The following is a 27,147-nucleotide window of genomic DNA, read 5'->3' on the forward strand; positions in this document are numbered from 1 at the left end:
GGGCTGCAGTGAGTGGCCCCCTTCTTGGGCTTGGTGTTAGCGTTTAGACATCGCCTAGCCGGCCCCTCGGGAACCGTGCCAGGAAGCAGGCAGTAAGTACTTCGGCCCCGCTCGGGGTTCTGACGACGTCATCCCACGCAGCCCCGTTTGCATAGCCTGTTTGTGCATGCACCAAGCCCCCTTTAAGAGGTGGGCCCCGCCCATCTTTCTCTCCATCTTCCTCTCCCCGCGTCTGAACCTCCCCTCTCCCGCCCCCTCCCCGTCTCCTCTTCTCTCTTCCTCTCTTATTTCCAGAGGCGCAGTCTGCGTCCCTTCTTCCCTTCCCTTAATAAAATCCTCTACGTGAGCGCTGTCTGCATGGTGTGAGTGATGTTCCGCCCTGCCCCTTGACTCCACCCACCAAGCGCCACCACCTCCCCCCCCCCCCCCCCGCCGGCACCCCCCACAACCCGTGGTGTTTCCCCTACAGCAGAAGCCTGAACAGCATCAGAAGAGAAACGAGACGATGCCTCAGCCTGGGAACCAGGGTCATCCTCTCTACCCACTGTCCAGCAACCTCAACACACAGGCAAAGGTGTTTCTGGAGAAGACACCCGCCGAGGCGGGTTGAAAAGTGCGTATGATGCGTTCAACTCTGCACAAACACATTTCGGGACTCAAGGTCCTTAGCAGTTCACCCGACACGGCACAGCATGCGCACCTCATACAGCAGGAATGATCCTTCGCAGTCCTGGGGTTACATTCTAAATTCTGCCCGGAAGGGGAAAATGAGACTTCTGGTTTTGTTTTGTTTTGTTTTGTTTTGTTTTGTTTTGTTTTGTTTTGTTTTGTTTTGTTTGTTGTTGTTTTGTTTTTTAATGTGCAGCTACAAACTAAGCTGATTCGTTGAGGGTCTCGGTGAGCATGGAGTGCTAGGTACAGGGCAGGCCTTCCGTCTCCCAGGCACTCACACAAAGCAGGTTGGTCCAGTCCTCTGTCCTGCTTACCAGATAACCTGTGCCACATCTCAGAGAGAAGGCAGGCAGGGTGGGGTGGGGGTGGGGGAACAAAAATGAAGGAGAAACATGCTGTAACTTTCCCACGCCAAGACTGGAGGCATTTCTTTCTTGAGCTCCCTATTCTGGCTTGCCTTGGACACTCGAAACTGTGAAACCTCCCCGGGATATCACAGACACCTCAGCGTGGGCTCTTGTTGTGGATGAGGGAGCCGAGACTCACGGGGAAGGAAGGACCTTCCCAAGCACAGGAATGGAGTCAAGTTTCCCGTCTCTCCCAAACCAAAATCTTGCCCCGACACACCTGTGTCACCCAGGGGAGGCCATTACCGTTGTGGTCATCCACACATGTTGGGAGAAACCATGACCCAGAAAAAGGCAACATGGGACCTTCTGACAGACCCGGCCGTGTGTTAAAGGCTCATGGCTAGAACCAAGCTCTGTCACTGGGGCCCCAGCAAGGTAGGAAGGTGAAGAGAACCAGCCTCTAGCTGGTGGGCGTGGTGGCTGTGTCTGAAGAGGGTAGCCCCAGCAATACGGCCAGTTAGTTTGTTTTTCACACAGGGAATCCCTGTGTAGCCCTGGCTGTCCTGGATCTCGCTCTGTAGACCAGGCTGGACTCAACTCAGAGATCCACCTGCCTCTGCCTTCCCTTATTAAGTGATGGCAGCAAAAATTGATGAACCTGCGCATCTGACCTGAACCTGGTCAGCAGGCTTCCAGTTGGTAGCCCTGCACATTTAAGTCTCAGGGAAGCTGGAATGGATGCTGAGGCGAAGACAAAAGTCAGAGGCTTCACTAGAAACCAGACCTGGATCTGAAGCTTGATTTGATAATGTCCATTCTCGGACATGAAATTCAACATATAAAAGATATTTAGACTTTGATATACTGGCATACCACAAATAGACTTTGTAGTGGAATTTATCTTGTTGGGTTGCGATGAAATGGACCCGAGAAGGTAGCCACCAGGACGGGAGCCTTTACCAGGAAAATCTCAGCACCAGACAGGTGCGGGGTGCCACAGGAGCATCCAGCCGCATCCAGTGAGCACCTGCCTCGTCCCGGATGCCTGCACACTTGGGATCTCCATCTCCCAAGGCAGCTCATGCCAGCTGCGGACAACTCTCAGTGTCAGAAAGTCTTCCTTACATCTCCGTACCAGCTGCCTGTCCTGACCTCCCTCCTGCCCAGGTGTTCTGCCTTCAGGGTTCTGAACACAGTTCTTTTAAACCGTGATCTTTTTTCACATAAGCAAGCTATGGCCACACCCAGGCTGTCATGATCCCTATTTCCCACCCAAGTTTTTTGTTTCTATTTTATGTGGATGGTATTTTGCCTGCGTGTATGTCTGTGTACCACATGCATACAGTACTGAAGGAGACCAGAAGAGGGCATTGGATCCCCAGACTGGAGTTAGGAATGGTTGTGAGCTGCCATGTGGGTGCTGGGAATAAAACCCAAGGCCTCTTAACAGCTGGACCATCTATCTCTCCAGCCCCTACAACACTCATTTTAAAAATTACTCTTTGCAAGTGGATATCAGCTTGTTCTAGAAGCATTTGCTGGAAAGACATGCAGGCAAACACTCATGCACATAGAATAAAAATAAATATAAATGCCAAAATTATAAAAATGAACTCAGAGTGGGTCACAGTCTCAAGCATAAAATGAGGATCCTTTGATAAAGATCATATCAAAAGAACGAAAAATGGGCCAGTGACGCTGACAAAACATCTCACCAAAGAATATACACATATTTCACAACATGCCACTGGGAAGATGTACTCCAAACCAGTGAGATCACTATGCATCAGCGAGACAGCTGAAGTCCAGATCATTGACAACATCAGATAATGGTGAGGCTGTAGACCAGTGGTTCTCAACCTGTGGGCTACGACCCCCTGGGGTCTCATATCAGATATCTTGCTTATCAGATATTTACATCTCGATTCATAACAGCAGCAAAATTACAGTTATGAAGTAGCAATGAAATAATTTTATGGTTGGGGGGTCACCACGACATAAGGAACTGTATCCCAAAGGGTCACAGTGTTAGGAAGGTTGAGAACCACTGCTATAGAGTCACGTAAACTCTGTCCACTGCTGGTGGGCATGGAAGAGGGTGTGGCTGTGATGGACACTCTGTCCTTTTCTTTTCTTTTTTGTGTGCATTGGTGTTTTGCTTACATGTATATCTGTGTGAGGGTGCCGGGTCTCATGGAATTGGATTTATAGACAGTTGTGAGATGCCATGTGGGTACTAGGAACTGAACCCAGGTCCTTGGAGGAGCAGCCAGTGCTTTCAACCTCTGAACCATCTCTCCAGCCCCTGTGATGGACACTCTGAAAGGTAACTTGGCAACTTCTTAGAAAACAATCACACAATTACCATGCAATCCAGCAATCAACTCCTCGCTGTTCACCTGAGGAGTTGTTGTTGTTGGATGTTTATAGTGTCTGTTATGCTTTCGAAGACTGAAAAGCAAGCAAGACCTTCCTCAGTAGGTGAGGGGGGCAAATAAACTGTGGTACCTCCAGATAGCAGAATATTATTTAGTGCTAAAGAAATGAAGGCCTGGGGATTTAGCTCAGTGGGTAAAGTCTTTTCCTGGTATGCACGAAGCCCTGGGTTTGACTCCAGGTCTGCATAAGCCATGTGTGTAGTTACCGCATGCCTGTAATCTCAGGTCATCCTCACATAGCAAAGCTGAAGCCTTTCTGGGATACACGAGACAGAAGGAGGAAGATGAGGAAAAGAAAGAGAGGAGGAAGAGGAAGAAAGGAAAGAAATATCAAAGTTATAAGAAAACATGGATGAATCTTTTTATTTTGTTTTGTGTTTGTTTGTTTTGGGATAGGTTTTCTCTATGCAGCCTTGGCTGGAACTCTCTATGTAGGCTGGCGTCAAACTCATGGAAATCCGCCTGCCTCTGCCTCTCCAGTGCTGGAATTAAAGGGGTGTGCCACCATGCAACGTGGAGGAACCTAATGCGCATTACAAAAAGAAAGAAGCTAATCTATTAAAGACACTGTATGATACAAGTGTACAAACTCTGGTGAAGGAAAACTATAGGAACAGGAAAGATCAGTGGTTTCCTGGGATGGGGGCGGTGACTAAGGGGAGCGCAGGGGATTTTTAGGGAGGCAAAATCGTCCTGTGTGACACTATGACGGTGGATATGTGCCATCATGTATTAATCTAAAGTCAAGATTACACAACATCAAGATGACCCCACAGCATTCAGGAGACAGAGGCAGGAGAATTGCCACAAGCTCAAGGCCAGTCAGGTCTATAGCGTTCCAGGACAGCCTAGGCTACACTGTAAAACCCTGTCTCTTGGATGTAAACTGGTTATCTACACATGGTGTTGACTATGATGGCCAACGTCAGCATGTCGGCTGGACCACTCTGACAGAGGCGTCAACAGTGGGGGGCATCCACATGGGGGCAGAAGGCACTCAGGATGTCTGCTCCTCCTGATCGATTTTGGTGAGAACCTTTATGAAAACTCCGAGTAAAGTCATTTTCTTTAAAACCCACCAATGGAACTGGAGCGGTGGCTCAGTGGTTAAGAGCACTTGCTATTCTTCCAGAGGACCTGAGTTCGGATCCCAGCACCCGTAACAGGCAGTTCACAAGCACCTGGAACTCCAGCTCCTGGAAGGTCCAACAGCCTCTTCGCGCACACTCGCACTCACACACACAAACACAAAACAGGAGGTACTGCGGCTTCCTCAGCTGGACCCTGTTCAAATGTATAAAGTGCAGAGTGTAAGAGCCCTTTAACGGTGGCCATTATTCTTCCAATCATTTTGCACAAGGCTGAAGACCTGGTGAGAGCCATAGCAGGGGCCTGGAAACAAATATACAGTCCAGGTTATGCTGTTCCACTGGTCACTGATTAACTGATGTCTGATGGAAGCAGAAAGGGGCCGTGGGCGCTGTTAGCTGGCCAGTCACTCACCCAGGTCAGTGTGGCTCAGGGAAGACGCATCAAATGGGAGAACACATGCATTCCACAGTGAGTGTTAGCGCTGCCCCAACTGCGAGGAACAGGTCACTGCTCTCCCTATCTCCAGATTCGACAGGCGTTCCATGGAGAGCGTTAAAGCTATGAAACATTCAGATGCCTAAAGCTTTTCCAGCTGAAGGAAATGTCTTTTGAGAAAACCTCTTGCTCATTTTCCTCAAAAAACGATTGCTTGGTGGAACTTTTTTTTTTTTTTTTTAAATTCATAAAACAGTATAAAGTTCCAGTCCACTATTTTTCACGTCTTGCCTATTGGGGGAAAGGAGAACACACGGCCAGCTGTACCACCTTTGGACTTCACTGCCAACTGGAAGTTTCATAGTTCTATTCCCAGTCATCAGCTTCTCAAAGTTGTAGGCTGTGTCCAAGCAGCTTGTTCGAGACTATGTTCATTTTGATTACTGCTGAGCGCCCATGCCCTTCTGCTAAAGGCCGCTGGTACATGCAGACGTCATGGCTAGCAAGGCTTTTCGATGCGCTCTAGAGAACCCAGATGCCAGATCTTTCTGATGCATGATATAGCAAATACCGGGAACTGCTCTCTTCGTCTGAGCGGCAGCCTGAACATTCGACAGAGCTGTGGATGGCAATCTAAGGAACGTTCTAGACGAACAGAAAGTATACCAAGAACACCAGCAGCAAGAGTGGCCTCCGTCTTGGCGAGGAGTTTAACGACACAGATATTTCTTCAAGGGAAACATGAAATGGCGGGGCTTAGAGACATCCAGAGTGTCTTCCATCAAAGTTTGTGGCACCAAAAAGGAAAACGGTCGCGTTAGGTTTCTGCTCTCTGAACTCTGGCCATGTGGTACTAATCAGCCACCATCGAGTGATGGGCAGAAGGGATAATCTCCTTCATGCTTCTGCCCCAGAGGGAGCATACAGCCAGGGTATAGAAGGTCCTGTTTTCCAAGGGGGGAAATCTATGGTTCCAAACCATGCCCGTGTCTATTATAAATGACTGAAATATTTGTTTCTCTTCTTTCACAACTCTGGCAGGAACCAGCAACAATACCCTGGAACAAAACTCCACAACAGATCCCCCCAGGAGGACTGGCCCCGAGCAGTAATTGGGGTTAATACTAAGGACTGATAGAGGAGTCCTCTTCATCATATAGAGAGACCGCTTCTGAACCATAGCCATTCCAGGAATGACTTTGTTTTAAAGGCCCACAAACTGGCACCATGGTCCCACAAAGTCACCAGTGAATTGAATTTCAAAGCTATACGATTCTGTAATTCAGTCTTCTGGACCATGTACAGAACAAACCACAGGATCTTATACATAGGAGGTTTGCTATCAATTTCTGTGGACAGAACCCTGTCAACAGAAGCTCAGGGCCAGGGCTGGTGAGTTAGCTTCTGTTTGATCCCAGGAACCCACAGTGGAAGGAAAGAAGGACAGTTTGCAAAGTTGTCCTCTGACCTTCACACACTCCCTGGGGCACACACATGTGCACACACACACACACACACACACACACACACACACACACACACACGAAAACTCTGTGGGTCAGTTTCCTACTGTCCACTCAAAACTCATGTAAAGATATCTTAATGAAATCCTTTGACTTCTAGAAAAGACTGTCCCATAGCCAAATCCTTGCCCCAGAATACCTGAAGTGTAAACAGAATCCTCTCCTTCCTGAATGCCAGCACGGCTCTGGAAATACTTTGTAAGGAGGACTGGGTGAGAGGATGCATTGTGATGATCTGTTTCTTTTCTTTTCTTTTCTTTCTTTCTTTCTTTTTTTTTTTTTTTTTTTTTGGTTTTTAGAGACAGGGTTTCTCTTTGCGCCTTTCCTGGAACTCACTTGGTAGCCCAGGCTGGCCTCGAACTCACAGAGATCCACCTGCCTCTGCTTCCCGGAGTGCTGGGATTAAAGGTGTGCGCCACCAACGCCCAGCGATCTGTTTCTTTATAAGCCAAAAGTTCATAGCTACATTTTCTGGAGAACTCCATTTTATCAGCGATTTACATTCAAATGCCATTTGTCCAGGCCATGTTAAGAGTGTATCCTTACATCAGTGCCATTTACTGGGGAAGCTTGCTCTGGCTGTGACCAGAGCGAGTGGCCTAGCTACCCTGACAGGATTTAAGTTTTCTCTCTGACTACTCTTCCCCGTCCTTTACCCAGCATCAAGACTGATTGCATTCCCCAAAGCTGCCAGCTCTCTGCTTCCCCATGGTTTCCTATCACCCTCTCTCCTGCTGTGAGGCACACACTGCCCCTAAATGGCTCCCCTCCTCCAGTCTGGCCCCATCCCGTCTCCTCTTCAGGGAAAGACTGCCTGTTTTATCCTGCAGCTGCAGGAGTCCATTGCTCTCTGCAAAGCCTGCTGTGACATTCCAGTTTCTTCCCGATTCAGAGAACGGTGAAGCAACTGAGCGAGGGGTCGGGGTAAATGGCACTCTATAAACACAACCGTTTGCTTATGTGGAAGGAAAGTTTAACAACCGGAAGACGTTATAGTAGCGGAAATGTTAACGTGCCGGCCAACTTAGTTAAGTCAACTAATGCCGTTACTTAAATAACAAATTCCCTGAATGCTGTGTTCTAGTGGCAGTCTTGGTGGATGGCTGCAAGAGGTGGGTGTGGAGATTACTGGTGTTCTGTAGGCTACTGTCCACATCAGAGCTTAGCGGGTGACTGTGCCTGGGAAATGGGGCACTCTACAGTGTCCTAAACACGTGTTTGCTCACAGTTCATGTGCTGCATTTGGCAGTAACTAGGAAAAGCTATACACGCTTGAGTCTTTTTCTCTAGACCCCTGGGGCTGCCCAGCTGCCTTTCAAAATGCACCTACAAGGTTTCTCATCTCTATAAGAGTCGAGAATGAAGTGCGGACTCATCTGCAGATGCTCGTCAGGGGCAGCAAGTTGCCACACAAAAGGCTTCCTAGTCTATGAGAAAGAAGGCAGTGATGTAGTGAAAAAGGCTGGAATTCATTAACCTCAGAGGTAGCATCTGCATTAGCGGAGACAAGCTTTGTGCCCAACAAGTAAAATTCACCTCTGTGGGAGTGGTCAATAAAAATGGAAGGAGCCCCAATTATCTCAGGAGAGAATTAAAGCAACAAAAACAAAAAATACATGAAAGTTTTGGCGGCAACTCGAGTTCCAGGTGATTAGGAGGTTCTTGTCATGTTGGCTTGAAGAAGTTCTACGAGACCAATGACACCCTCCAGAAAAAGACAGCGAAACAGGCGATAAATCCACGACACGGTGGCTACCGTTTCCCCACCCAGCCCATGACAGACATCAGTAATTAGTGCTGGCACATTTTCTTACTAATCCAAATGTATCCTCAGCATCAGGTTTAACACAGTATTCCTTCCGTACGGCGGGTGTTAGACGGTTCGTTTATCCATGGAACAAAGGACCTTGGCTATGCATTCGAATTTACCAAGACAACACACTGCAGACGTCAACAGTCAAGACAGTCCTGGACCTTTACCCTCCGGCATTTGTGTTAACCAGTGGTTTGTCGTCCAAAGTAATGGCTTCATGCTGGTTGCTGTTTAATAGTTGAAATGGAAATGACTATGAGTAACAAAGTTTCTCTTCAGTGGAGAAAGGGAAATGGAGTGGAGGGTATACACTGGAGTTACCGATTCCATGAACTCCTGAGATCCACTGAACGGTGTAGGAGTTAAGGGGAACTGGCCGAATACTGTTTGACTGGGAACTAAGGCGTTGTTACTACTACTATTATTACGGTTATTAATTTCAGTGTCTGCTTGCAAGCGGGTCTCTTCCAAACGCACAGGAGAAAGGCTGATGATGAGTTCTAATGTGGATGGATGATTTTTCCCCCTTCCCTTTCTCAAAGAGACAGAGGGAGTCCAGGACCTACCGCAAAGCACGTTCTGTCTCAAGTGGAGGAAGGAACAAATACCCCATAGGATATGTTCCATAGAACCAGAGAAAGAAAGTGCAAAGCGTGGTATGCCCAGCCCGCAGGCGCTGCGCCTGCCTTCCCCTGGGCCTGGACGGCTCCCCCAAAGCTGTTCAATCTGCACCTTTCCCATCCACCTCATTTCCTGCCTGCCACTCTCTCCTCCCTCCTTAGAAGAGAGTGGCCTCACCCGCAGTTCCCTGGCCACAGCTACTCTTAGTGTTTAGTGGGTTGTGGCTTCCCTAGGACAGCAAACTCTAGGTAGTCTAGACCCTACAGTGCGCTAACCCTGGAAGAGACAAACATGGAAATAGAATTTGAGGAGCGGGGACGTAAAAGTGGTCCGGTCCAAATCATGCTGACAGCTAGGTGTAGTGTGGATCACTCCTGTGACCACGGCTACTCCCGTGGCTGAGGAGGAGGAGGAGGATGACAATTCTGAGACCTGTCTGGGCTACACTGTGAGTTCAAGGCCAGGCGGGCAGCTCAGCCAGGGCCTGTCCCCCAAATACAGAAGGGATGTAGCTCAACGACAGTGTGCTTGGCTAGCACGCCTAAGGTCCTGGGCTCAGTCTCAGAGGGAAAAACAAAATTCCAACCGACAGTAGCTGGAAAGTGGTCACTGCCAGGATCATACAGGTGACTGTCTCCTACAACTAGTCCCGAATCTGGGTGACTACATGTCCTGCTCAGGGCTTTAATGCAAGACCTATCTATCCCACCAGGAGGAAGATTCACATTGGTTATTTTTTTTTAAAGATTTATTTATTTATTTATTTATTTTTGATTTTTTGAGACAGGGTTTCTCTGTGTAGTTTTGCGCCTTTCCTGGAACTCACTTTGTAGACCAGGCTGGCCTCGAACTCACAGAGATCCACCTGGCTCTGCCTCCCAAGCACTGGGATTAAAGGCGTGCGCCACCACTGCCCGGCTTATTTATTTATTTTATGCGCATTGATGTTTTGCCTGATGTATGTCTGTGTGAGGGTGTCGGATTCCCTGGGACTGGGGTTACAGACAGTTGTGAGCTGCCATGTGGGTGCTGGGAATTGAACCCGGGTCCTCTGCAAGAGCAGCCAGTGCCCTTAAACAGCTGAGCCATCTCTATAGTCCCTCACTGATTAATTTAAAAGAGAAAGCTGTTCAAGCATAACCCCCAACACTTTGTGGGGTGTGTGTGTGTGTGTGTGTGTGTGTGTGTGTGTGTGTGTGTACACCCAGGGCTTTAAACTTGCCACTGGTCTGTATTTATCCCCAGCTCCCCTAAAACATTTTATAATTCTAACATGTAGGAGATTGCATTGTGCTGAAGGACCACCACCTTGCACAAGAGACTGAGCATCTCAATGATTGACACATGGATCCTATCGCTCAGTCTGTTCTGATGTTGTGACTAAATAGACAAGAGTCTCTTCTCACAGGGCACACTGAACTCACTGCATCTTGAAAATTCTGGTCGAAACTGAGCACTAAAAATCCATTAAGATCTGTTTCGCAGGTTCCTGCATTTAGGCTGGTAGTCCTCTGCTGCCCATTTGTGCCACATTTCCTAGGAAAACCATACTCTCACCCAGTCCCGGTAGACCTCGGACCCACTGCCAAACAAAAGCCACGAGAACGTGGGAGGTCGATGTCTTACCACTGACAAATATGTAGATGGCAGACTCTGTTCTCTTCTTCTTGGAGGCAGATTTGGGGAGGTATCCGCAGGTGTAGAGGCCCGTGTGGTTGGCCTGCGCCATGTTCAAGGTCAGGGTGCTGCAAAATTGTCTGTTGTTCCTCCCACAGGCAGATCTAGTGACGCTCAGCCTTTTCTCCTCCTTACTCACTGCTGCAGGCAGAGACCACGAGTGGGCTGCCTCCCCTCTGCAACCGGACAGAGCAAAAGCAGTCAAGGCTGAGGCCAGGCTCAGAACCGGGTCTCAGGAAGCACTATTCTGAGGCCTCCTGGGTATCCATCTGCTTTGTTAAGAACAAGCCACATATTCTAAGGGGCTTTGGGACCACAGTCAGGACAAAGAGGTGACCATATTTGGGCATCATTCCCTCAAGGTGCAGGAAGCTCTCCCCTCCATGGGACAAATTCTCTCTGTGAAGCTTAATACAGGAGCCCCTGCGGCTCCTCATCCCTCCTACTCGGAGAGGTGACCTCTCCATCAGGGAGTCAGTGGGGTTGATTTGGGAATGGCGAGATTGCGACACCCACGCCCGTGCTACTCACCTGCACTTGAGAAAGAGAGTCTGGCCGGCTTGTATGACGTGCTGAGTGCCTTTTAAACTCAGTTCAGGTCCTTTTAATTTCGACCCTGAACCATATCCTGTAAAACAAAAAAAAAGTTGTAAATGTGTTATTTGTAAATGGTTTATTACCTCTTCTAAAAGATTGCTTTTTTTTTTCCTTTAACTTAGTCACCTATGCAAAAGGACAGACTGGATGCAAAGTTTCTGTTTTTTTGTTTGTTTCTTTGTTGCTGTTGCTTGTTTCCAGGAGACAGGGTCTCACTACGTAGCCCAGGCTGGCCTAGAACTCACGGAAAAACCTTGTGCCTCTACCTCCCAAACGTTGGGCTTGCAAGCGTGAGCCACCATGCCTGGCTGTGGCTTCTGGATGTCATTCATTCATTAGTTGAGCAATATTTGGGGCCAGCCATTGAGTCATTTTTCTTCCTAAACTTGTTTCCTCATTTGGAGAACTAATTTTAGACTCAAAGTCAGTTTTAGAAGCTACTTGGTCTGTCTTGCATAATCCGTGTCTTGCACAATCCTTCTAGAGTGGTCCAGTTAAACGGACTGTCCACTCTCACACAGCGTCTGACCAGCCCACTTCAGATCGCTGTGCAGCAATAAAACAAGACACGCGTGAGTGGATTAGGATCTGTGTGCCTTAACATAACGCAATAATGACATCCATTCCAGGAACTGTGTGAGCCTGGATAGCTCTGCCTCTCTGTCCCTGTCTCTCTCTGTCTCTGTCTCTCTTTGTCTTTCTGTTTCTCTGTCTCTCTCTCCTCCCGCCACCCCCCCCCAACTGTACTGGATGCTCTTGCATATCTGACTCCCATTGGAACTCTCCGAGTCACATGACTCTGAGCTATGGTCTGTACAGATTGAGCCCCTCTCAGCCCTCAGAACAGCATCTAAGGGGCTACAGTCTCCTTCCTCCACCCTCCTTGGTTTCCTCCTTCTCCCTCCTTCATCCCCTAGCCCCCCATTTCTGCTTCTCCCCTTAGCCCCCTATTTCCGCTTCTCCCCCTAGCTCCCCATTTCTGCTTCTCCCTCCTTCTTCCTCCTTCCTCTTCCCGACCTCTGTCATGACAGGTAAAAGGGAAGGCTGGGGGCCAGGGACAGTGATCCCTAGGAAAGACTAGGGATTGGGAGAGAGGGCGTCTTGGGGCTGGATACATTCATCACCAATCTTCGTGAGTATTTTTACTTGAAAAATGGGTTTTCACGGTAGAAGTTAAGGGAGAAACTTGAAGTCCTCTAGATCCCCTGTTGGGTCACTGATCTGAGGTCTTTGTGTCAAATCCCAGGGCCACCCGACTGTGATCGCTAGTGTCTCTCTGGGGCCCTAGTATCTTAAAGACGACTGGACTCTTTAAAACTCTACATTGCATAGGTAGCTTGCTTTCCTTCTTGCCAACTGCATGGCCTTGGTTTGCTACCCCTTGGCATCCATGCTCTACCGCCGCACAGGCTCTGCCACCACGCAGGGGGTGCAGGGTCAGAACCATGGCGTTCAGGAAGCTGACTCACTGCCCACCGTGGGGCACAGCATCACTGCTGTCAGAAAGTATCTCTCGGGTATATAGTTTCAGAGGAAGATATTAAGTGAACCTTATGTTCTCTAAATGTTGCTGGTGGTAAAATTAATATTTTAGAAGGCATTTCAATTGGCAAGAGTTGCTGGTGTTAAATTATTAACAGATTAATTGGCAGGATGCTAATGGCTGTAAATAAATCAAAACCACTGCTTCCTACAGGCCTAGTTATTCTTCCGCAAAACCCCAAAGAAGTCAACCCACCTGGGTAAGTAAGAACAAACTTCGTACTTTATTCATCTTTTTGAGTCTCCTGATGCAACGACCCCCGAGCACAGCAGATTTTCCTAAAGTCACAGCTCGCGCTTGGTAACACCTACCCTAAAAAAAATTCCAAGCCAGAATTGTCTCTGCCCTTCTTGTGTCATGGAATTTTGGGGATTTAATTGAGCAATTGTCTCTGTGCTGGGAAAGGCCCGGCACAGCTTCCTGCGGAAAATTCTGGCATTACTTGCAATTACCTGCAGTCTAGGTGGACTTGATAAAGCCCTCCCTGCAGGAGAGGCCATGTGAAGAAACCTCCGCCTTCCTAACTGAGGGTTCCCAGTTGTATCCATCTTTCTTTGGGGGCGACTTAGGATGGGAATGCCTCGACCCTTGTCAAGGGAACCTGTAGCTTCACGGCACATGCCTGCCAGAGAGGAAGTGCCTTTGAGAAAGTCTCTTCAGTGTCTTCTCTGCACTCTGCACTCTTCTCTGACCCAGACACCACCTGAGTGAGGGATTAGAGTCACTGGAGGGAAATGGGGTTACTGGAAAGTTTAGGCGAGAAATGCTAAGAAAATAAGATTTCAGGATGTAGCTTGTCATCACTAACATCAAGGAATTCTTCATTTGGAATAAAGAAGCTAGATAACATAGCCATTTTGGAAATGGAGAAAGAGCTAGAGAGATGGCTCAGCAGTTAAGAGGACTGGATGCTTTTGCAGAGGACCCAGGTTCGATTCTTAGCACCCACATGGTGGCTCACAACCACCTGTATCTCCAGTTCCAGGGGATCTGGCGCCCTCTGCTGGCACCCATGTGGTGCACAGATGTACAGGCAGACAAAACACCAATATACATAAAATAAAAAATACTTCTAAAAAGTAGTTTAGAAAAGGAAAAAAGTGTAAGGATACTATGTTTCTGAGTTGGTGGCTGCTTTAAGGCCCTTCTTCAGTGGACAGGAAACTATGGCAACATGAGGATTAGCAGGAACCAGGGAGAGGCTGGAGCCAGAGGATTGTGAGTTCAAGGTCAGACTGGGCCACACTGTGAGATCCAGTCTCAAGAAACCAACAATTATAGCTTAACAGAAAACTAACAAGGAAAAAAAAATTCTCTAATGCGTCTAGAAAATATTATTAGTCCTTCAAACATTTCTTTGAGGCAGTTTAATATCCACGTGTGGACAATGAAAGTCCAGGTACCATATGTAAGCTCCTGCTGCTCATCAGACGCTTGCGGCATCATTGGTGAAACCCAGGGTAGACACATTCTTGCTCAGGGGCTCCCTCAGTAGCACAGAGCTGAGCTGCCCATTTTGATAATAACTCCACAAAATGTTCCATGTAAATGATTCCCTGTTGTAAAGCTTGGGTGGGTACCAAAACTTTCCACTGTTTGCCATAGTAGCCTTATCATCTGGACTTTAAAAATAATTTTTCTCTCTCATCACCAAAGCCAACTGTGGTATGAGAAACAGAAATCTTTTTGCATCAGGAAAAGTATTGCTTAGCATAATAGTGGAAAATCTCAGTGTGGCCTAGGACAATGGGCCTCATTGTGTGTGTATTTATTAGGGTATTTATTAGCCACTGTAGCTAAGAGCACTAAAACAAACAGACAAACAAACAAACAAAACAGCCTGTTGAGCTTGGCACAGTGGCGCACACCTTTAATCCCAGGACTTCGGAGGCAGAGGCGAGTGCGTCTCTGTGGGTTTGAGGCCAGCCTGGTCTGCACAGTAACACCCTTTCTCAAAAAGAAAACAACATGAACAGCCCGCCCATTTGTTCTTACTAAACACTGATAACTTTATGTTGATCTTTTCAGTCTCTCTCCCGACATGCTCAAGGTCAAGGGGACACACCTCCACCCTCGCTTTTAAATCATTATGCAAAATGGACCGCATTCTTTAACTTCTACAGAAAGACCGAGTGGATCCCGAGCAATGTATGGCTTTATTGTGAAACCAAATCCAGGATCAAACGGAGTCTCCCTCGAAAGTTCTTCAAGGCTGCATGATGGACTTAAAAGAAGGAACTTCCACAGAGGTCATTGAGGCCGAGACAGCCTTGCCATCACTTAAGAGTCATTTAAGGAACTGAAGAGATGACTCAGTGGATAAGAACTCTAGCTGCTCTTAGAAAGGGCCAGGATTTGGGGCTCAGCACCCACACCAGATGGCTCAAGATCAACTCTAACTCCTGTTCCAGTGAATCTGACGCCCTCTTCCGGACTCCAAGGGCACCTCCACTCACATGGCGCACATACATAGGCACAAACATACACATAAAAATAAATCTTTCAACAAAGATTCGATGTAGACTGACTAAAAGCGTCTTCAGAAAGCTGCTCATTTTGGCGATTTAAATAAAGTGTGCTTGCTTGTTGAATATAGCGTGAAGTCAAATCCTTCAGCTTCTCTTCCAAAAATGTCAGCACAAGCCCCTATTATACAGAAATCACAAGATTATTCTTTTAGGAAGGCCTTTTAGTCAATATAACACCACACTTTGGTCCACATTGGAAAGTACACACCATCGTGAGGACATAGGCCTCATAATGGCGTGTCCCACTTACTCTGTGCGCAGTCTATGGTATTCACACAATAAGGACTTTGTCTAAATGCATTACTTAGGTTGCTCCTTGCCATTAAGCGGTGAACAGCTGAGTACATCATGAAGTGTCCTTTCTAATTTGAGTCACCAACCACCTCCCTTCCTGGCCCTGCTCCTAACTAACCCAGTGTGACCACGAGCAATCCACTTAAGCATCTGAGGTGAGAATCATTTGTACAACCTCTTCCAGCCTCTGACCTCTATGACCTTTGACTCTGAGGTCACAGCTATTGATCATCACAAATTAGAAATCTCATGTTTAGGCTGGGCATGGTGGTGCACACCTTTAATCCCAGCACTTGGTGGGTGAGGCAGGTAGATCTCGGAGTTTTAGGCTAGCCTGGTCTACATACTGAGTTCCCTCCTTATATGTTCACAGAAGCAGGGTAGAGAAATCAGGAGCCGGGATGCTGATGATAGGATTTTAACACGGTGCAGCCATCTTGGAAACAGTAGCCACTTAAAAGCCCCAATACTAAGTTAACCATGGGTTTAGTGGATTTCCCACAATTACACTCCTAAATACCTGCCCCAAAGAACTGAAAACACACGACCATAACAAACTCAGACATAGAGCACATGCTGCTGCTGCAGAGGAACCAAGTTGGTTCCCATCACACACATCAGGTGGCTCACAACCACCTGTAGCTCCAGTTCCAGTTGATCTGATGCCTCTGATCTCCCAGCACACACACACACACACACACACACACACACACACACACACAAATGTGCACATACAGTTGTAGGCAGAAATCTCTTAAGAAAACTGTTTCATCTTTTATTCAAATTCTTGATTTTTGCCAGGTGTGGTGGCACACACCTTCAACCCCAGCACTCCACAGGAAGAAGCAGGTGATCTCTGTGAGTTCGAGGTCACCTTGCTTCACACAGTGAGTTGCAGGCCAGCCATGGCTGCATAGTAAGGGTCCTGTGTCAAACAAAACAAACAGAAACAAAACAAAAAGTAAAGAACCTGACTTCTAATTCATTTGTTTTAACTCAAAGCTTTGTATATAGATTTATTTCAGATGTGAAACATCTGCTTCCCATTTTGCATACTATGTTTCCAATAGAACATAATCCTACATGATAAATGGCCTCTTTATCTAAATATAATTCAAATATTGTGTTTCAAAAAAATTGAACTGAAGACAATGAGCCATTTTCCAAGGTTATGTGAGGTCAATTAAACACAATTCATAATGAAAGAAGGTCCCCCCTTCGAAATGGATCTTATTAAAAGCCCACACCCCATAGTCTGAATATCAAAGAACCTTTGTGGCTGGGGGGGGGGGCGTCATGTGGGGGATGGGGATGGGGTGTGTGTGGGACAACTGTAAATTTCTAGAAGCTACTGAAATTTGTATCTGAGAAGCTAATTCCTCCAGGGCTCTTGAATTTAATAACTTTCAGTCTTAGTTCCTGGGTCGTGCTCCTGTGACTGTGAATGCCGTGACTTTGTGACTGGAAAGTGCACCAATTCTAATGGCTGTATTGAGACAACTGGGCGGGCCTTCCCATCTCATTCCCTGGAAGATGGAGGAAGGCTGGGGGGCTCATGTTTGCCCTGCACACACACTACACTGCAGGGTGAGATTTGTGTGGCGTGAGAATGTATGCAGTCCCAGCTGTGAACCCAAATTACATCTTCAAACATGGAGTTTCTCCTTCCAAACAAGGGTCTTAATTTCTCTCTTTGTTTTTGGGGCCTCGTGCATGCTGAGGACTGGCGCTATCACTTCCTGGGAGCCAGGCCCCATGTGTTGTAAACGGCCTTAAACCACGAACAAAGTTAAAGCCAAGATGCTCACCTGAACACACAGAGTGCCTGCTGCGGCTTCTCTGTTTAAACTGCTGGCTGGGGGGTGGGGTGGGGGGGATGAGAGCAGTTTTGCCATTTTTTTTTTTTTTTTAAATTACACTATTCATTCAGCTTAGAGGAAGGGAAAGCCCTTCCTTAGCTGGGATTCCCAAAATGAATTCTGTTTAGGACCAGCCGGAAGCTGAGACTCAGTGCTGTGACTAATCCTTATGGAGAGGAGATGATTCATGACTTTCTGATGGACAGCTTTACCACACAGAGCGAGCATCTCAGACGCAGGGTAACTGTGGTACTTAACTGCTTTTCTGGCCCAGAGGGGCCTTAAATGTCTACAAAGCTGCTGCTCAGAAATCAAGTATGTAATTTGTGGAAAACTTTAAATACTGGTGACCTGCTGTTCACCTTAAAGTCCTTCTAGTGTATTCAACTTATTTTCACACTGAACCCCTGGGGAGAATTCACTAGTTTCTGGCAAGTTTTTGTTATTTCCAGGTAATCCTCAAATCACTGGACTCAAATCATGAACTCTGGCACTTTTGTATGTATAGAGACTTGAAGTAGCGTATATTGTTTGCATCTTGACTTCAGGTGCCAGGAGTCAAGTCAAGATGTTCTCTAAGGAGACCAGGAAGACAGGCAGCTTGGAGGGTAAACGCACTCGCTGGTACAGATCTGATACTTTCAGTTTGTTCTCTGGAACTCTGGAGGGAGGAGAAGTGAGTCTCAAAAGTTGTCCTCTGACCTCTACGTGTGCTGGGGTACGCATGTATCCGCATGTACACACACACACACACACACACACACACACACACACACACGCACGCACGCACGCGCATCTGAGTTTGTGTGAGTGTTGTGTGTGTGGTGTTGGTGCAGAGGCTCTCTGTGGCCTTGTGAATGCTAGCTGGGCACTCCACCCTCAGATTATCCTTCCGTACCCACAATTCACATTTTAGTCGTCGGCCAGTGAAATCCCTTATGTAGGTATTTCAGGCCACAGCACAGGGACATTAGCTGAAGCGGCAGTGTCCAAAATGATCTGGTACAACCTCACTCATTCCATCTGCAGACTGTTGAACTTGTTCATTTTCCCTTCATCTTCATAGAATTTATTAAAAGAAAAAACACCTGTGTGTTTTAAAATGTTGACCGAAGAAAACTCCCCCACCCACATCACACTCTCACGGCCGATGCACAGCGAGGCCATGTCTGCAGCGTGTCTCCTGGAGCTTTTTTTTTTTAAAACTGGACACTGGTTTCTCTGAGGGTCACAGGTTAACCTTCATCCATCATTATCCCTGTCAGCAGCCAGCATCAGGAGCCTACCCTTCCAATGACCTACAGCCATGCACAGCTTCTTTTCATGTGACATCGGAATTAATTGGGTTGACGGGGAAAATGTCACTTTGACCAAGTGGCTACCTTTCCCCCAGATGTTCTTCTCCCATGAACTCTTCTTTTATTGAATGAAACCACCCTCCATAGAGCCCACCAATGTCATTTCATCTTACCACTCCATGTCACAGAAGGGTCACAGTCTGGTTAGCAGGACATGAAGCATGGCTTGTATGGAGCGGGGAGAAACCCGCCAGCCCCTCCTCTGTTTATACAAAGGGACCGTGAACAGAGACAGATTTAAAAAAAAAGCATCAGGTAGGTTTTATGTTAGAGTCACCTGTTTTCCCTGTCAATGGAGGGAGTTTGGTCCATTGGTCCATCCCCCGCCAGCTTACATTCTTTGCCAACGCCACTGCTCAGAGCACTGTGGGGAAGCGGGGCCCTGACGCCATGCCTTACAGAATGGATCACAGTCACTGATGAATGCTGTGCTATTGCTCAAGTTGAAAATCACGTGTTGTTTTAGGCAGGAAGACATACATTTTCCATAAGACCGACACCTGAAATGACCACAGTGGCTGGTGATGGCTCAGTGGTGCTGATTCAGCAAACATATGATAAATGTGAAAGTAAGTGTGCCACGCTTCTGTCAGTTGCTGCACCCTGCACGTTCCAGTGAGAATCACAACTCTATACAGTCTGTACAGTGATCCAGAGTCAGTAACAGAATGCTGTGGATGAAAGAGCAACGGGGTGGATTTGAACCGTTAGGCATGGTAGTCACTGCCGTAAAATGCCCGAGTTGTCCTAGGTATCAGACGGATAGTGCTCAGTTATTTAGACTTATAAACTCCAGTTTGGTTAAGGTATTCTCCATGACCTGGAAGCAACGACTTACTAGTCTGAAAGCGGAGGGGGATACATACACTGCCCAGAGTTCACCCTGCATGTAGTCTCCTCCATTCCTTACTGTTCAGTGGCCAAGTCTCAGGCACATATAGACCATGATAACAGCTAGGCTAGAGATGGCTCAGTGGTCTAGAGCAATGGCTGCTCTTCAAGAGGACCAGGGTTCAGTTCCCAGCAACCAAGTGGCACCTCAAACCATGAGTAACTCCAGTTCCAGTGGATCAGATGCCCTCTTCTGGCTGCCATGGGTACTGCACACACACACACACACACACACACACACACACACACACACACACGCACGCACGCACACAGGCAAAACACCCACATGCATAAAATTTTAAAATTTGCTAAAGCACATTTTGTTCAAGTTTTGATTCTGAATGCAAATTAACACCTCTCTGTATAATAAAATGAAGAACAAAGGCTGTCATGCACGCATGTGTGCAGGCAGGCAAGCATGTACTGAGCTATCCATGTAAGAAAAAAAAAACACTCCAGAAAAGATTAGTATAGCCAACACAAAGTTTCCTCTGTTTTCTTCAACAGCTCCAGCTTTATAATCTAGAGTCCTTGGGGTTGACGACCTATAAAGGAGATGTTTTAGATCCATTCATTAGGAGGAAATTGAGACAATCTCTGTCTGTGTAGCCAAACCCTCTGGCCTTTGAGACTTAAGTGACCGGGGTGGCATTAACGTGATCTACCACATGAGAACTGAGGTTTTGAAAGCTTCCACAATGTAGTCTTTCTAGCCTCACTTTTTTCTTTTTCCATTTTCATGTGTGTTTGTGTATGCCATGTATGGTTATGCACGTGCATGTTTATATGTGTATGTGTGCACATACGTGTGGGTTTGCCTACATATGGGTTCATGTGCAGATGGGGCTCAAAGTTTTTGTGCAGAATCATCCTCAATTACCTGTCTCCTTACTCACTGGGGCAAGGCTTCTCAATCGAACACAGAGCTCACTGATGGCCCATCTCTAGCTTGCTCTGGGGAATCCCCTGTTTCTGTCTTCCAAGGCTGGAATTACAGGTCAGTCGCCATGCCTGACTGCCATTTCCATGAGTTCTAGGGACCCAAACTGTGGTCCTCATGGGTGTACAGCAAGTACTTGAACCACTGAGCTGCCTCTCTGTGTTTACACACACACACACACACACACACACACACACACACACACACACACACGTATATTTTTCAAGACAGGGTTTCTCTGTGTAGTTTTGGTGCCTGTCCTGGAACTCACTCTGTAGCCCAGGCTGGCCTTGAACTCACAGAGATCCACCTGGCTCTGCCTCCCGAGTGCTGGGATTAAAGGCGTGTGCTGCTGCTGCTGCTGCCACAGCCCCCCTCCCCCCGCCCATATATATATATATATGTTTGTATGTATATAGTGTGTGTGTGTATGTATGCATGTATGTATATTTAATTTGTGTTTTTAAACAGTCTCCCTATGATGCTCAGGCTGGCCTGGAACTCACTATGTCACCAGCGGGAGTCGAACCCAAGTCTTCAGGCCTCCACCCCTCAGTTCTGAGATTATAAGTAAGCATCACCACAACTAGGTCAGAGAGTTTATCTAAACACACAGAGAGAAGGGTAACTAGTCATCAGGACTGTGTTCTTTTTTTGTATTTTGTGAATTTATTAATTTATCTATGTGTGCACGATATGCCATGGTGTGTGTGCGTGCGTGTGTGTGTGTGTGTGTGTGTGTGTGTGTGTGTGTCAGAGGATAGCTTGCAGGATTTGGTTCTCGTCCTCCCTTACAGGGGTCCCGGGGATTGAACTCAGGCTGTCAGGCTTGGCAGCAGGCACATTTATCCACTTGAGCCATCTCTCTGGCCCCGGATTGCTGTCTTGAAAGCATTTATAACTTAACATCGACAACAATGAAGCTAATCTAATCTACACTGTTCTACTGGGGTCAGACGGACACACGGACACACACACACACACACACACACACACACACACACACACACACACACACCATGAGGCCCACACATATCCTAGGCAGGCTTCAACCACCGAGCCCCACCGCCAGGCCTACGACGATTTCCCTTTAAGTTCTCTTGCCCCTTGAAGCTCTGCCTTCCTCCACCTCTTTGCTGAGAGGAGAAAACCGCCTTATCTTCTTTGATCCTCAGATGTTTTCAGTCTGGGGTCCACCCTGCCACCAGGGAAAAGCCACAACGAAACATTTGATGTCACATTGCGCTTTCTGCAGCAGAGCGTCATGGCAGACATCCGTGGGAGACTCCGCAATGGTGAGAGTATCGGACGACTCTCAGGTGAGGTGCACTAGCCAGGACTAACATTCCACCAAGCTCTGGTCATCTAGTCCCGTGGTTCTCAACCTGTGGGTCGTGACCCATTTGCCAACCCTCTATCCCCAAAATTATTTACATTATGATTCATAACAGTAGCAAAGTTACCGTTATGAAGTAGCAATGAAAATAATCTTATGGTTGGGGGTCACCACAATATGAGGAACTGTATAAAGGGTCACAGTGTTAGGAACCACTGCTCTGGTCTATACCATGGATGGTTCAAAGGAAGAGGAGACATCTTTCGACCAGAATGTTCTGACCCAAGGTAGGGAACACAGTGGTATCACCTGGACTCTCGGGCTGTGTTGGTGTACATAGGTTCTGTGCTGGGGACCTTCACCTGCGGAGAGACGCTTAGCTTGAGAGCCCATCTCCAGGACAGCATCTGGAAGCCAATTCTTCCATCAGTCCTGGGTCTGGTGTCAATCAAGAGAACATAGGCAGCCCAGCCCAGGCCAAGAAAATGGGCTGAACCCAGAGGATGACCAATGAGGCAGAAAAGCAAAGCATCACACACACACAGTGGGAGAATTATTGCCACTCCCGGGTGTGTTCCGTCAACTCTTCCATTTGCATGTTCACACGCCACACATAGACATTCACAGAGACATTCACATAGACATTCACACAGAGACATTCACACAGAGACATTCACAGAGACATTCACAGAGACATTCACACAGAGACATTCACACAGAGACATTCACAGAGACATTCACATAGACATTCACATAGACATTCACAGAGACATTCACACAGAGATATTCACACAGACATTCACAGAGACATTCACACAGAGACATTCACACAGAGACATTCACATAGACATTCACAGAGACATTCACACAGAGACATTCACACAGAGACATTCACACAGAGACATTCACAGAGACATTCACAGAGACATTCACATAGACATTCACATAGACATTCACAGAGACATTCACACAGAGATATTCACACAGACATTCACAGAGACATTCACACAGAGACATTCACACAGAGACATTCACATAGACATTCACAGAGACATTCACACAGAGACATTCACAGAGACATTCACATAGACATTCACAGAGACATTCACAGAGACATACACAGAGACATTCACATAGACATTCACAGAGACATTCACATAGACATTCACAGAGATATACACAGAGACATTCACAGAGACATACACAGAGACATTCACATTCACAGAGACATTCACATAGACATTCACATAGACATTCACATTCACAGAGACATTCACAGAGACATTCACATAGACAGCAAACAGCAGGAGTCAAGACTCCTGCAAATGCCTCAGAGGCCCCTAGGAGAGGCTTAGGACACAGCATGGGGCTGTCAGCTCAGCACTGACTGGGTGAGTGCCATGTGCCAGGGACTGTACTGGTGATGGCGGCCACACCACAGCGAAGATGGCTCAGAATCGGTTCTTCTGCGTAAAGGATGTTCCTCCCTCCCAGAGCCGACCTCTTCGGAGATGCCACTCAGATACAGAGCAGTTAATACCAAGAAAGCCAGCTGATCACTGAAGTCAGCCATCCAAACGAGTCACACTCTGTGCTTTATCAAGCACATGTTATCTAGTATTGTCAGTCCCAAATTCTTCACTTAACTAAATGATTCACCTTCATAGAATTTGCTGTACGAGTCATAAAATATAAGCATATATTCAACGGCAAGCATAAGGCATAGTGAATTATAATTGTATTTGTTTTCATAAATAAATATGAAAGGTCCCTTAGGATAATCACAGTAGCATCTTCTGAGGGAACAGGTCAAAATGTCCTCAGATAAAAGAGTCTTTGTTTTGTTGTTTGAAACAAGCTCTCTTTTGCAGCCCTGGCTGGCCTGGGTTACATACAACAATTATGTCAACCAGGTTGGCCTCGAACTCACAGAGATCTGCCTGCCTCTGCCTCTTTCATACCACCACACCGGGCAAATGAGTCTTGTGTGTCTCCACTCTAGTTGGAGTGTGGACAGTGATGACGGGCTGGGAAACTGGCATGAGAATTAAAGCTGCCCTGGTCCATGTTCTTCGTCACGGAATAAGAGGAGAAAACGCAGCATCTCAAATCCTTTTGAGAACACACCTTCCTGTCATCCCTTCTGCCAAGTTTTCAGTCCACAGCCTCGCCAAACCGGAACTGGGGTCTCACTAGCACACCGGGTACTTCTGGGCCCATGTGTTTGGATTTTAAAACACAAAATAATAGCCACAATCAAAATTGTCACAACCCCAAATAAGCCTTATATTTGTGCTTTAGATTTTCCTACATAACAAATTATATATCTGGTCTCTGAGTTGGTCAGCTCAGGAACCTTAAAGAAAAGCTGAAATTTCTGAAGATTTGTATTCTTGTCCGTTTCCTGAACAAGTGACTTTGTGTGGAAAATGCCCTGCATGGCGTATTTCTCCCTCCCCTGTTCTGAGGGCAGGGCATAGATGCAGGGTAGGGAAGAGACTCTTTGAATTTCTACATCAACAACTTGGGCAAAACACTCCTTAGTCTCGTTCAGTCACAGGTACTCAACTTCTATCCCAGGAAATACTGTGTCTGCATGTACCTCACCCCCCACCCGCTCCAGTTCTAGAATAATTCCCTAGGGAGAGGAGTCTAACGCTATAAAAACTTTATAAAGAGGACAGCGCAGGAAAATCTGGCCCAGCAGAAGACATTTAGTGGAAGAAGAGCTTTAACCAGTGTTTTCTAAAAAGACGACCATTGATCACAGATGAAACCCACTTAAATATGTTTCAGTATCCCCAAAGTTAACTTAGAAAACAGTGGTAAACATCAAGCGGTGTGACAACCACCATTCCACACCATTTTCATCTAAAGCATATGACTGCATTCAGCCACATTTTCCAGCTGCTTCCTTGGAGCAAAAGCTAAAAGTCCTCAGTAGGTGGCAGGATAGGATTTTTCTCCGGATTCTGACAACCGGGATCTACTCTGGGAATGAAACAGTCCCTTTCTGAGTGTTAGCGCAAACAAGTTAACACTACTTTCTCTTTCTTGACTTTTTGCAGGTCTGAACATCTCAAGACAGAGAGGAGACATGAGAAGCAGCTGAGTCCAGCTCAGTGAGAGAGTGTTGCCCAATGTCCAGTGTTGCTCAATGTCCAGCCACAACACAACACACGCAAACATACACATACATACTCACACATACACTCATATAACTATACACATACACTCACACACATACACACACTCTCACACATATATACACATGCACACATATACACAAGCTTCAAATGTCATTCATTGTACAAGGACTCAAGCAGGAAAATGAATCCCAGCCGGTAAACAAGGACCTCTACAGAAAGCCTTTGAACTCTAATCCTCCCACAGATGCACTGGCTTTTATTCTAGTCCCTGAAAACAAAATTCAGTTGCCTCCTCTTGAATCCCAAGGCTTCCCCAGTCAGGCTATTTTAGGAAACCGTTGGGGAGAGGGCTGATTTTGACATCAGAGGAACACATTTACACTCCAGCCTAACTGATCCACAGGGGGCAGCTGTCAGCCGGCCATCCAATTGTCCTCAGCGTCAGGGTTCCAGATCCATCCAAGCTGAAAGTGGATGGCTACCAAGCAGCCTGCGGAGAGGTCATTCTGAGTCTGGACCCTGTCCTTGTCCTCGTCTGAGGGACAGAATGAGCATGCCGCCTCACTCCAGGCCACAGAGCATCTGCCTTCATGGTATGATACGCTTCTGGACACGCCCCTAGTCTTTCCCACAGGTACCCCCACTTCACCCCTGGGAAGCACCAAGTCTCTGAGTATGCAGGATACAGAGGATGCTGGAGGAGCAAGGGATCCCTGGAAACTGTCAGAGAACAGCCCCGGCTTTCACTGCCCACCCTCCTCAGGAGAGTTTGGCTAGAATCCCTTGCCCCCCTCAGCCATGACCCTTGGTACTCTCAATGAGTTTAAGGCCCTATCTAGGAGAGGTTTGGAAGGGCATGTCATGCCATATTCCTAATGGCTTTGGGGATCCTATTCTGACATTTCTGTGAGTGTTCTTGATTATCCATGATAAGAAAACCCACAGGAAGAAAATTCTGCCTTAATTGAGATCTCAACTGTGTCTTTAACACACAGCAGTAAAATCTCCCAAGGCCACTTGAAGATGGAGTAGCAGTGGCTTCTCACATTCCTTGAGGATGGCAACACTCCAAGGACAGACTGACTTGGAGGCCCGGGGAAGACAAACACCCGCCCCCCCCCTGCAAACCTAGGAAGGCGCTTCCTCTGCTTCTCAGTTAGATTGCAACATGCCAAGAGGGCATTTGGTGTCTGACGGAAGAGCTCAAACAGCTCCAGCTTTACACACCACTGAAGGCAAGTGTTCTGTTTACCCACAGCCATCACTTTCCTAGAAGCTCGGTGTGCCTCAAGGAGAGGCCCTGCACCCTGTTTCCATGTGGCATCGATGTGGTAGCCACAAGGATGGAGTCAGACTGCTGTTGGTGGAAGTCACTCAGCGCTGTAAGTCCCATACGTACCTCTGGGACAGAGTGAAGTGAGATACAGCTGGGGTACAGGTTACTGCCCCCCCACCATATACACAAGCTCCTCTGTCTCTAGAGGAGAGGGTCCCACAAGCTAAGATCTCAAGAAACCAGAGCTGTCGGGCATGGTGGCGCACGCCTTTAATCCCAGCACTCAGGAGGCAGAGGCAGGAGGATCTCTGTGAGTTGAGGCCTGCCTGGGCTACAGAGTGAGTTCCAGGACAGCCAGAGCTACAGAGAGAAACCCTGTCTGGAAGAGGAGGAGGAGGAAAAGGAGGAAGAGGCGGAGGCAGCAGTAACACGTGGATTCCAGGACCAGCTGACTCCCTCCCTGGAGTCACAGTAATCCTAAGAGGCTGCTGTGCCAGCTCGGCATGCCAGGCTCACCCTGGCCTGTGTGCTACGAACAAGATTTATGAATGGGATCCTCGTCCCATAGGTCAGTATAGTGTCATTCCCGAGTACTGTTGGAAGGGAAGGGCCAAGACATTATTTAGCACTCATTATTGTTTATTAGTTACTATTAATTTTCTTGGCCAAGCTCCAGTCAAGACAGAAAAGCCAAGTGGAAGCGTCAGGCGGTGTGAGGCCCCTCCCCTCAGAAAAGGCTGTCTCCCTGGCCGGGG

General features: G+C 47.3%; 1 protein-coding gene across 1 annotated transcript in view; it reads right to left on the minus strand.

The window, feature by feature from the left end:
- The window catches only part of Flt1 (fms related receptor tyrosine kinase 1), a 167,845-nt gene that overhangs the window by 132,238 nt on the left and 8,460 nt on the right, over positions 1–27,147 (minus strand). The window contains exons 2-3 of the mRNA XM_028878044.2: positions 11,153–11,249; positions 10,571–10,797 (exon numbers count right to left, since the gene is read on the minus strand). Of these exons, the coding sequence (XP_028733877.1) occupies positions 10,571–10,797; positions 11,153–11,249 (324 nt within the window). The remainder of the gene's footprint in view (positions 1–10,570; positions 10,798–11,152; positions 11,250–27,147) is intronic.

Source organism: Peromyscus leucopus, chromosome 23 (genome assembly GCF_004664715.2).
Source record: "Peromyscus leucopus breed LL Stock chromosome 23, UCI_PerLeu_2.1, whole genome shotgun sequence".
In the NCBI taxonomy this organism is placed as follows: domain Eukaryota; kingdom Metazoa; phylum Chordata; class Mammalia; order Rodentia; family Cricetidae; genus Peromyscus; species Peromyscus leucopus.